Below are 12,817 nucleotides of genomic sequence, written 5' to 3'. Positions count from 1 at the left end.
TCGTCATAGAACGGGTTCCAGCATATCACATTTTCTTAAGCCCAATTTGCGATTGGGCCAGTGTGATATATTTACATAAATTCGGAGTTCGTACGACGAGTACAAATAGAATTTGGTCCAAGGTGGAGATTGTTAGGTTTCTTGGCCCAAATTCCATTAGGCCTATATTATCACTTAAATATCAAGAGATATTTCTCTAAGTTCTGCCTAAACTTGGAGATCATTTACATGATTTCTCTAGAATAATTTAGACCATGCTGGCATATTCATCAAGCTTAAAATGTAAAGTTAGCAAATCCAGGAGCATGTGGTAATTTCTAGATACATCATCCACCGTCATTGACACTATAAATAAGAGTGTTGGGCACACTTTGGGAATGATCAACCAACACCCACAAATCCAAAAATCATACTTCCTACAATTATTAATCATCTTTTTTTTAACCCACCTTGTATAATTAATCCACTATTCTTCTTTGTAATACTCTTTTGTAAGTTTCTTACTATAGTGAGAGTTTTATTGTATTACTCACCCTAATAATATTTAGGGTTCTTGTACTCTCCTATTTTCATATAGTGGATTTTGAGTACTCGTCGTTCATGGGTTTTTTTCCCTCTATTTGAGGATTTTTCCCACGTTAAATTGTATGTCCATCTTTTACTATTTTTCTTGCCACATATTTCCAACTCTATTTATTTATCTCAATCTATACATCTTTAATTTGCTTCCGCTACGCACTCACAACCCTAACAGGTATGGTTTTTATCCCCACCGGCCATCCCCACCACCCACCAAACCGGGAACCATCCCTGCCTGGCTGGGGTGGGGGTGGGGCGGGTCTCCTTTTGACCCGCCCGATGTGATTCCCTAATGGTGGTGATGATGATAATAATAATAAAATAATAATAGTAATAAATAATAATAGTAATAAATAATAATAATAATAATAATAATACTAATAATAATAATACTAATAATAATAATACTAATAATAATAATAATAATAAGTAAAAAGCTAAATGCAGCCCTAAGGGCTGCATATAAGAAGCTAAAAATGGAAAAAACAAGCATTAACTTATCATTTATTACATAGATCAATGCAAACTTTTGTCATAAATTTACAACTAAATTCCATTTTAAGCAATGTATTTATGTCTTATATGCAGCACTAAGAGCTACATATAGCATAACCCTAATAATAATGTGTTTCAAGGAAAGGCTCAGGTAAGTGAAACCCTGAAGTAGGGAGGAGAATGGATGTAGAGAAGTTTGGGGATAAGAGTAGGGTAAAGAAAATCATTAAATTGACAAAATAAATAACAAGGAAATCAAATTACTTTATTCTTTTACCTTTTTCTGAAAACTTCTAACCAAACCTCCTCTAAGTATGGTTACATTAATCTTGCATGAGTTGCATCATACAACTTTGAAAATCATAAAAAAAAAAAAAAACCGAAAGATAGTAGTGATAAAAAACATATGTTACAACAATGCCTTCACATATTATCACTAGTAATTTGATTATAGAGGTAGCTTATTTTTATCGAAAGTAGAAGTACTAGCTAGTAGCATACAATTATCGAAGATCAACATGCCTCAAATCAGAGAAAAAGAACAGCAGGATGTAAGCATTGTTGAAAATTACTACCTCTGTTTTTATTTAGTTGCAACGTTTTGACTTTCACGCTTGCCAATGTACAATTTCAAATCGTTTTATCTCTAATTGTATGTAAGTAAAAATTATAAAAATTGATATTATGAAAGCTTACATCGAAACGAATCAAACAAGACCACACATGACTATGTTTTGTTTAACATATAAATCAATAAATGTGGTCAAATAAGAGAACATAAATAGTGCAATTTGTCAAACGTTGCAACTAAAAAAGAACGGAGGTAGTACTACATAACTCCATCTCAATTCATTGTTTAGTCATCGATCATTCACAACGTGTCTCCAAATTCATGCGTGCATCAACAAACACAGGATACAAATACAATTTCCATTACAATTTAATGTTGCTCAAATTAAATCAAATACTGGAGACATGGAAGAGGGGAATAAGGAATGAATGAATCCAATCTATAGAGTTAAACTAATGCCTTTACATAGGAGTTGCAATTCATTTTACAAACTTGAGTGCAATAAACATTTAAAGAAACTAAATATATACACAAGCAGTTGTGTGAAGCCCGCTTAACTAACCACACTCATCCATAAGCTCAAGTTCTGCCCACCACAAGGGTGAATGTCTAGCAGTAGCAGCATCCGGCGAGATTTTGATAACCGTCTGCAGTTTCGAGGTTATCTCTTTCAGTGTCGGTCTCCGCCTCGGATCTTCATCTATACATTCACGGATGACATCGCAGATGATTTCCAACTCGTTGTTCTTGGAGGACTTTAGAGTGGGATCAATCAAGTTGATATACTTTTCCTTATCACTCAAGTATTCCATAGCCTGATACATGCAATGAAAGAGGAGAAAGAATGTAATGACAAATAGCTGAGGGAGAAGTTATATAATTCCTCCGTTTTACAATAAGTGAAATATAGAAAGAGAGAAAGTTGGGACAACAATAAAGTAGAGTGATCAAACAAATAGGTTGTGATCTCCTCTTACTTTTTGATGGCATATTTGTAATAAAAGTGAATTTTTTTTTACCATTTGAAGCTTGGTTTCACTTATTGTGAGTATGTGAAATAAAGAAAGTGTTACACTTATAATGAAACGGAAGAAGTATATAGTCAGCCACATGTTCTGAACTATATCATCATTTCCTTTACTATGCTTAATCTCTTTGCATTACAAATAGAAACACTTACGGACCCTTTCGATAGTGGGTTATAAATGATGGTAATGGGAATGAATTTGTATGAAAATTTATGAAAAGAAATCAATGTCCATTCCCATGGTAATGCTAATTCATCTCAAAGTATTTATTTTTCTTCTTAAATTTTCATTCCCACTTAATACTAGTGGAAAAGAAGCACAAGCTTGAGGGTGAAATTGCTTCCGATGGAGAAAAAATAACACAAGCTTGAGGGTGAGAGATTGCTTCGGCATGGAGATTTTGAGTGTGTTTTCTTGTTAAATTACATATCTACAGCAATAAGGACAGTTATTTATAGTTGTTGTAAGTTTTTCATAGCATTTTATTATGTTTCAGGTAAATTTCCAAACCATATAATTAAAGTAGGGATCTAACCTGCACACTGAGGGATTTGGTTGAGATTATCTCTAGCAATAATATCCCCAAACTGTACACATTATCTTCACAAGTGGGACCTGGATTTGAATGCAAAGGTTCTGATTCTTCATCATCCGATATCTTTGCTTTAGCTACGATATCAGCCCAAAAAGCAACATCTGCAAGCTGAAGAAGCATGTAGAAAACAGAAGAACTAACATTATTACATATCATGTCAATAAGGTGTCTACAAAAATAATATGAGCACATGTTTGAACATGATTTGTTACATAATACACACAACTTTTGAAAGCATTTTAGGCCATATTTGGTTGGGTTGAAAATATTTTCAATGGAGAGCACACTGAAGATTGATTATGGAGAGGAGAGCATGAAGGGGAGAAGAGTTGGAGGAAGCTTAAGAGTAGGAAGTAAGGATGGCAACCCAGTTCAAATCCGACGTGAATCCAAAGATATGAAAATTGATCTGAGTCCTATAGGAGGAGGTGGAGGCCAAGTAATATCGGACAAATCTAACTTGAATTTGATTACTACTTCTTAATTCTAATTGGAGTTTTATAGGAGGTGGAGTACAATTATGTTTCAAGTATTAAAAAAAAAAAGTAAAATTACTATTATAATATTTTTAGACTTCGACTATTGCGATCTTTTAAGTGATAAAATAGTCTGATTCTGACTCAATCTAATTTGAGGCAAAATAATCCGATAGATAAAATATGAATTTGAATCCGATAAGATTTGAATAAATTAAAGATAGATCGAGTATGAAATTTGTAAAACCAGACCTGATCCCCAACCCATTATTATCCTAATAGGAAGGAAAATTTGACATTCTTTCCTTAGATTGAAGATCATCTTCACTAGTAATAAAGCTAATTTTCATATTTACAAACCAAACAGAAAAGTGGAAATCAGTTTTATTGGAACATATATTCCTCCCACAAACCAAACAACTCACAAAGACTTTTAAGTGTAGATGACTAACAAACCTTTGCAGCATAATCATCTGTCAAAAGGATTGCATCTGACTGGAGATTTGGATGTATGACAGGAGGATTGAGCTCATGATGCATATGCTCAAGACAATAACAAGTTCCCATGATAATCCTCATCCGAGTCGTCCAATCGAGATGGTTCATATCCTTAACTGGGGAGAAACAAGGAAGTAAGGAACCAAAAAGAATGTATATAAAATCAAGTGTATATTATTGTTTAAGACTATCTAAATATATAGGAAGATTGTCCTAATTTCGTTAACTAATTATTACCATGAAGATGCTCATAAAGGTTTCCATTAGGAGCATATTCAAAAACCATCATTCGCACAAATGGATTGTCCTCCTCGCAGTAGCCAAGAAGATTGACGAAGTTCTTGTGGTTTATTTTCGAAAATGTATCCATCTGCACAACATCAGTCACAAAACATCTTATTATTTCAGACTAGATGAGAAGAATTTGTAGTTAATACAAGTGATATGAAATCATGGTGTACTTCATGAAATGAAACCATAAATCATGAAATGACAATTCTAGCAGTCACTTTATGCATCAAAAACAAGATTCAAGTTTTCGTACTATATCTACTACATTTATAACTCAAATTGATGATCAAAAAATTATTAAGTGGAACATCATAACACTAACGTGATTCTTTAGAAATGGTAACAGTGACATAATTCTGCAAGAACTTCCCTCATTGTCTCCACAGCACAGCACACAAAGACTGAAGAAATATCAGGGTCATAATACTTACTGTGTAATTCTAATTGGAAATAAATACTTCGTTTCCACATACTACACAAAAGAGTGTACAATTACATTATTTTAATTGTATGGAGAAGGACCTTCCCAGATTTCAACTCACATTTTCTTAGCATGTCAGGTGCTTAAAAGTAGAGCGGAAAGGTAAAAGGATTCCTATCTCTGAACACTTGACAAGATTTAAACGATGGAATCCTAGGATCTAAGGTAAAAGTCTTGTTAAGTAACCAGATACCACTTGGCACTTCTAATTATGATATACTTAATAAGAATATAAATATATAATGGGGGTACTCTATGCATTTTGGGCTTAATGGAGTGTATTAGGAAATTCGTTAACCATAGCAAGGACTTTTACATGATCCAAAATTTTGCAAATAAAAATAACTTTAAAACTAATTCGAGGTATTCTAATAATATCTCCATAATTCCACTAATTACTCCCTTTATTCTAAGATAAATGCAACACTTTGATTGACATACTTACCAACTAACGTTTGTTTGTATTAGTAAAATATTATGGTTAAAGTGAAATATGTGAATAGTAGAATTTGTTTTGGAACCGAGGGAGTTGATCAACATGCAGATATATCTTAAGACACATAATAATTATCAAGTCTCATGATGATGAACAAAAACATTGATCACCAAATAGGATAAAAGATGGGCATAACATACTGAGAAGAAGAATTAGAAACCTTTCTTTTGAATTCACTCTCTGCACAATTTGACCACTGTCGTGATGACCTAATTGAAGTAGATAAAACAGCTATCTCTACTCCACTTGATAGTATTCCCTTATACATCAAACATCCCGAGAAAGTATCAATAATATTGCTAAAATCCTCACAAGCTGTCTGCAGTTCTGTCGAATTCAGCTTAGGAACTCCTGCACTCCAAATTCAACTACACATATTTAAATTCATAGAATATAAAACCAATCTTGGGACTCCAACCATCAGCTTAAACTTTTTGGTCGAGTTGGTCCTCTGACAATTACTACTCATCAAACAAAATGAGTATCATTATACAGCAAGATCAAAATCCTAACCTGTCACAAAGACTTTACTCAAGCGTTGAAGTAGAGCTGCATTTTGAGCTCGTGTGACCTTAGTCCCACGATAACGTCGAATGGCTATCAAGGCGAAACACAAAATAAAAACTGCTGCTATGGTTACAACTACGAACATTATAACTTTTACGCGAAAACCATCTGCCTTCGGATGCTCGTGTGAGGTCGAAGAACTCGAAGGCTGGGCAGGTTTATTAAGGGTTTTTAAAAGAACAGGGTAAGATCCACTTTTCAAGACATTTGGGGAACTCTGTTGAGACACCTTAGTAGATTTTGCTGGTGCAGCAGCAATGTTAATTGATTCGCCACTTAGATAACGTCTGCCATTATCTTTAGCTTCATCTCCTACAATGAGAAATCTGTAAGACCTTTGATAACATATACTAGAAATAATAACCTGAAAAATCTGATTCATAGTTCAGATCTTGTACTAACTTGATATATTATGGCAGCAATTGTTTCCCTCAGCATAAAAGCAACACTTTTGGGGTTTAGTACCCAAACTGTGAAGGATGTATAGGAGTAAGAAAAATAATGCATCAATATAACTCATAATAACATGTGTATTACCACTTTAATTTAAAGTATAGCTAGTTGTAGTTCTCAGTTCTCACACTTACAGAGAGTTAACGTTTAAGTAGTTCTTCCATTGACTTAAAACGCGCCACCAGTTACTGACCAAATATATAGTGTTAGTTTACAATACAACAAGACACTGATACAGTGATACTCAGATCGAATATGAAACAATTTTACATGCTTATGGATGAAAATGAAATTCCAAACTGGACTTTTGCATTCAATCAAGAACCGAGTTCCCAATCTAGAGTATGTCTTGCAGACTCGTTGTTGATGCACCAGGTGAATAACAGAAATGACTAACATAACAAGTCAGCAATAGTGAATGGTATCTTAAGATTTGATAAGATCCTATGATCAGTAGGATCTTTAAATTTTAAATGAAGTTCATCCCATTGATATATTATTATTTGAATGTATCAACTAAAGAAAAAAATTTATTCTATTAAGACCCTGTTCTTTTGGGCGTAGTTTCAATTCAGTTCAGTTTAATTCAGCTAGTTTCCTTTCACAGATTTAGTTCAGTTCATCTGAAAATAACATCGCATATGTGTCTTAATATTGTAGTTGTTAATAGATAAAAAAACAATTATCAGCAATACCAATATGGTTATCTCATAAAAGACCAATTAAATGCATTATCTCACCAATGTCCAGTTCTTTGTATGTAATATTTGGATCCAATGATAAATGACTTGATCCGATGACTACATTGTGACTTAGGAAGAGAATCAAGCATTCCAATTGCAAGTGGAATATCTCCATCCAAACCATTACCACAAAGTGACCTACAATATAACAAAGATTAACACAAATTCGCGACATTCGTGCCTTGAGTATAACCTATATTAGTGCATAATAAGGAACTCACATGCATCTTAATGAGGGCATTTCACCTATCTCTGAAGGAATTGTCCCACTCAAATTGTTATGAGTCAAATCCAACACTTCTAGTAATTTAAGCTCGCCGATCTCTTTAGGAATAGAACCTGACAAACGATTGTTGCTCATCATTCTGTCAAGCAAGGCCAACAAAGGCAGAGGTTGAGCCTAATCCAAGAACCATGGAAAAAATATGGTACAATATCATATTATTAGAGTAACATTATATGTAAAGGATACAAATATGGTACAATATCATATCTTTTGCTAGGGATGAACAATCAGTAGTAAAACCATTATAGTTGTCCTTATATGGAGTTTAACAGATCATGAGAATGTATGATAATGTCATAATTAAGACAAGAGTTTTAGCTTACAATGATCTCAAATATCTCAGTTTTTTTAGTGCTGGTGCCAACGTCCCTCGCAGTGAAAAACCATTGAGATCCCTTACCAAAGTAAAAATAAAACCCAAGTTAATGGTGAAACAACGGATAAAACTATGTAGCATATATATATTTGCATAATTGCAAAGGGTCATGGCATTAAATCTGGGTTAATTGTATCATTGCATGGCGATCACATACTTACGTTGTTCTAAATAATCACGGTGACCTGTTGATAGTAACATAATACAATGGCATTTTGTGTAAATTTGGGAAAAATGACGAGTATTTTAGAGTCCCAAAAAAATAGGGGGTGTTTTGGGTAGTAATATTCTCATATTTTCTCTAAAATTTCAAAAATGCTATTGTAATATGCACTATTCATGTATCTATCACTATCATTGTTCGTTACTTTTTCCATAGCGTCATAAATATTAGGCGATTGTAGCCACAAACTATCTACAATGGCCACAAAAATGGTTCTACGATGTTCATCAGGATTGCGATTGGATACGAGAACTAGAACCATGCACAATGATCTATGTCAAAGTGGGAGGGGAAATGTAAAACTTTACATTTTGAAACACAACCATACTTACAACATTAATTATCAAAAAAAAAAACCATACTTACAACATTTGTACTTTCCCATCAAGACAATGGACACCTAACCACAAACATGGTTCTGAATGATTTGGGTTCCAGTTTGCAAAAGCTCCATAAGGATCATTCTCTATTCTTTCTCGAAACTCGAGCAATGCTAATCCTAAAAAAGTAGACCATTTTTAGTAAACAACAAAAAGAAACGGAGGGAATATAGAATAACATGAACAATAAAAAAGATGAAGACGTACAACCTTCAGGATTGAGGGATTCACACTCACGAATTTCTGATAGAACTGCCAATACCATGAAGCAAGACAAATGGATTTCATAAGGATTCCACCTTTCCACCATTTTCTAAACTATCCTACGTACCTCGACAAGAAGATGACTTGATCATATAGAACATTTAGCCCTATGGAAATAATATTATCTTTATTTTGATATTCTAGGCTCATATTAACCCATTTACTCATATACCAAGGTTATGATTTCAAAAGAAAAACTTGTGTTTCATATAAGATGAAAATTTTAAGGTACGTGAAAATCATTTGCAACAATTATATCTTCCTTTGCTTCTTTCATAAAACCTAACAAAAGAAGAAATGGGCTTTAAGGAAAATTGGAAATGATACATGATTTTAAAAGTTTGGAAGACCTACAAACTTAAAAAAAAAAAAGCTTCTGAAAAATTCTAAAATCAAATAATTCTTCTCAAAACCACGATTTTAAATAAATGAAATATATCTAGAAGCATGTTAATACAAGGTATTGTATTTACAATGTAAACAAATTGGATCATATTATTCCAAGATAAAGATATAGCACATGCTTTATATTAGAAACTTATGTGGGTGAATATTTTTTGGATTCTAGAATCAAAAACAAAGAAAAAGGGTTGAGTATTAAAAAAATCAATAAATATCCCTCTAAAGAAAAACAATGCAGATGATTAAAGTACTAACAATATCTTGATTAGTTATTTTATTTTTGTTGTTGTCTATGTGTGAATCTCTCTCCTATACCTCTAATTTGGAAATGACCAATGTTGGATCTGTTGGTGATGGGAGGAGAGAGAAAATGTTGATAATGGTAGATACATTTTAGATTTTGTCGCGAATTTCGTAAGTGAATGAGAGTCTCACATTCAAATATTCCTTCTTTCTTTTCTCATTGGAAAACAGCATTTCAAGGCTTGACGTACATTTAACACTTTGATTTTCTGCTTAACTTATAGAAAGATCAAGTTGAGAGTCAGGGTCTCAGGGATATTCCCCCACAATTTTATGTAATTTATAAATATATTTAAAGTATATTTATGTATGTTTTAGTATTTAAATAACTAATTTCTCAAAGTGTTGACTATTTTTAAATTCAAAGGATCACTTCATGTTTTGACTAATCAAAAATATTGAGTCATACTTTAAAAGTTATTTAATATTTAATTAGTTTGAGTTGTAGTGTAAAAGATTTTAAAAGATGGGTTAGAGGAGCCCAATTCAACTCAATCACCCAATCAACCTAATTTAAATAGTCCAATCACTCTTCCCTAAGCCCACAAGGGTTAGATTTGCATACCTATATAAACCCCATGAAAGTGAAAAGGTCCCTACACAAAATTTACACCCTAATTTTCTATTCTCTCTCTCCCCACACTCGACTCTCTCTCTCTCTTCTTCCTCTCCTTCGTCGACCCTTGGCTGCCGCAGCAGCCACCACCACCGGACCGTCGCCAGCAGCATCGACGTCTTCTCTCTCTCCTGTTGGTTTTTCTCTTCCTCCTTTATATTATTTTAATGATTAGTTAATATTTTAAGTATTATTTTGGTGGTTTAATATTTAAAGTTTGTATCTTTGACTTTTTTAATATTAATTTCGGATTATATAATTAGCTTAATAGAGTAAATAAATTTCAGATTTTGTATATATGTATAAATTATGTTTTAAGCGTTGAAACATGGATTTTTAATGTTCTAAAGAGTTAGAACTATAGTACTATGTTATAGTTTATGAAAATTGAGTATTTTAATATTTATAACTGTGTTAAGCTAAGTTTAAAGGGTTTAAAAGATAGTTATATATTGCTGAAATTTTTATTCACATACTTATGGTGGTTTTAAAATATTAAAATATTGATTTTCAAGGGTTTTAATTGGCTAGTATGATAGTATTATATTAAAGGGTATTAAAGGTTAGAGTTTTAATATTTAAGAGGATTTTAACACACTTTAAGAGGGTCTAAAGTATATTAAAGTTGCTGTAATTTTTATTAGAGTATTAATACTTGGATGTTTTGGTATTTGATAGGCGTAGACTTTACTTTAAGTGATTTATAAGGTTGTAAAAGTGGTTCTTCGTTTTGTCTACATACCTATGTGATTAGTTTCATGTCCTAAGATTCAGATTGATGTAGTATCATGCACAGAGAATCCTTTATAGTTCATATGTGGTTTATATTCAGGTGAATTCGCATGTTTTATATCGTTGTGTGAAGCATGTTGCCTATGATAGATATTATATATTTGTATGGATGGTTGATGCAAGCATGTGAGTACGTATGAAAACTTTTATTTTATTAATTCACGTGAGGTATTAATAAATATATTATTTATTGGATCATGAATTGTATCATGTTGTTCCCTTGGATTATTATTATATTTACTTTAGGATCGTGGGTCTTATTTAGTAAAGTTGGATATTTACCTATTGACTAGTTGGTTGATTGTTGATTTAAGTCAACAAATAAAGGTTGGTAGCAGGTTAATAACGAATTAATGGGATTATTCTTCGATTATTTGAGTTGTTGATCATCACCTTATTTAATCCTAAGATAAAAATGAAAATTTTATGTATCTATGATATTTATGTTGGCTGTCATACTTTATGAGTCCTTACAAATAAATAATTTATTAATAACTTAAAGTGAAAAGTGAATAGCAATAAGTTTTAGAGTTGTGCACGTATGAAGTGTTGGACTAGTATGAGTTTGGATAACATGGTGGTAGCCCATGATTTTTCTTGGCACCGGCTTGATCACCGTGTTCTATATATTTTATTTAATTAGTACTTTGATATCGTTGATCATGGGAGTACAGAGTCGTGCCCGTACTTCATCTTCTAAATTGAAGACATGGTTTTGTTTGAACAACTCTATTCATTGACTATTCAATTGAATCATAATTAACCTATTGGTGGTGGAGTGAAGCTCATTGTAATGAGTCTGTTATATATTGTGTTATCCTAATATTTATCTTTGATTTAATGTTTATTAGTATCATGTTAGGTTTTATATTTTATTTATTATGTAGTATCCAGCTTTGCTGATTACATGCTTCTCTGTGTGCTAATCATGGTTATACCTTATTGATCCTGTAATAACCCATTTGGTGAGCAGTTGTATAGGATCAATAAAGCATCAATGAATTCAGCTTTGAAGATGATGCATCATTGGGTGTCTGGCAAGTTGGAGCGCTTGTCCTTAGACTACTTTATATTTTAAATATGTTGTGGTTGACTTTTAAGTTGGTTTAACTTTTGGTTTGGTTTTGGAGTTGACTTTATAGTTGACTAAGTTATTTATGTTTTCAAATTATTTATTTATTTTCACTGCAAAATTATGTATAAGCTGACACGTTATTACATGGGCAATAATACTTTGATAATTCTCTAATTTTTATGGGAAAGAAATATTTTATAAAATTGAGAATTGTCGGGGTGTTATAATATTTGTTATGTTGATAGTGGTTGTTCAAACCACAAGATTGACAACCAAAAATTCATTTGTCAATCTAGATGAAAACATAAAAAACTCAACTTACTCTTGGTGATGTAAACAATCAAGAGGTTGTTGGCAAGGAGACAATTGTCGTTAGATCGAGAAACAACTCCTCGATCTAAATTCATTCACGAAGTGTTCTATGTCCTCGAGCTTGCACAAAATTTATCAAGTGTAGGCCAACTAATCCAAAGAGGCTGCATGGTGAAATTTGATGGTAATAAATAACTCATATTTTATAGGAAAAAAGGACAATTAACTACTACTACTAAAATGGCTCCTAATAGTATATTCCCATTAAGAATGAAACTGGAACATAATGTTGTCCTCAATTATATAGGAACAAATGTCAACAATGTCAACATTTGTCCGTTCCGCTAAAAATAAGTTAACCATTTTAATTATCCTGAAATAAGCCTACCTTTAATAACAATCTATTTTTAACACTAAATCCTAAATGATTTCCGAAGAGTTATATATACACACACACACACACACACACACACACACACACACACACACACACACACACACACACACACACACAC

General features: G+C 32.6%; 1 protein-coding gene across 1 annotated transcript in view; it reads right to left on the bottom strand.

Annotated features, from left to right (window-relative positions):
* Positions 1-2,202: 2,202 nt before the first annotated feature.
* The window catches only part of LOC104884656 (protein MALE DISCOVERER 2-like), a 14,093-nt gene continuing 3,478 nt past the window's right edge, over positions 2,203-12,817 (bottom strand). The window contains exons 3-14 of the mRNA XM_048641989.1: positions 8,749-8,790; positions 8,525-8,657; positions 7,883-7,954; positions 7,495-7,638; positions 7,271-7,411; positions 6,480-6,547; positions 6,024-6,389; positions 5,671-5,861; positions 4,480-4,612; positions 4,201-4,358; positions 3,209-3,376; positions 2,203-2,460 (exon numbers count right to left, since the gene is read on the bottom strand). Coding sequence (XP_048497946.1) covers positions 2,203-2,460; positions 3,209-3,376; positions 4,201-4,358; positions 4,480-4,612; positions 5,671-5,861; positions 6,024-6,389; positions 6,480-6,547; positions 7,271-7,411; positions 7,495-7,638; positions 7,883-7,954; positions 8,525-8,657; positions 8,749-8,790 — 1,874 coding nt within the window. The remainder of the gene's footprint in view (positions 2,461-3,208; positions 3,377-4,200; positions 4,359-4,479; positions 4,613-5,670; positions 5,862-6,023; positions 6,390-6,479; positions 6,548-7,270; positions 7,412-7,494; positions 7,639-7,882; positions 7,955-8,524; positions 8,658-8,748; positions 8,791-12,817) is intronic.

Source organism: Beta vulgaris, chromosome 4, assembly GCF_026745355.1.
Source record: "Beta vulgaris subsp. vulgaris cultivar EL10 chromosome 4, EL10.2, whole genome shotgun sequence".
NCBI classification, from domain to species: Eukaryota; Viridiplantae; Streptophyta; class Magnoliopsida; order Caryophyllales; family Amaranthaceae; genus Beta; species Beta vulgaris.
Note: the sequence above shows the minus strand (reverse complement) of the source record. Positions and strands in the feature narration are given on the sequence as shown.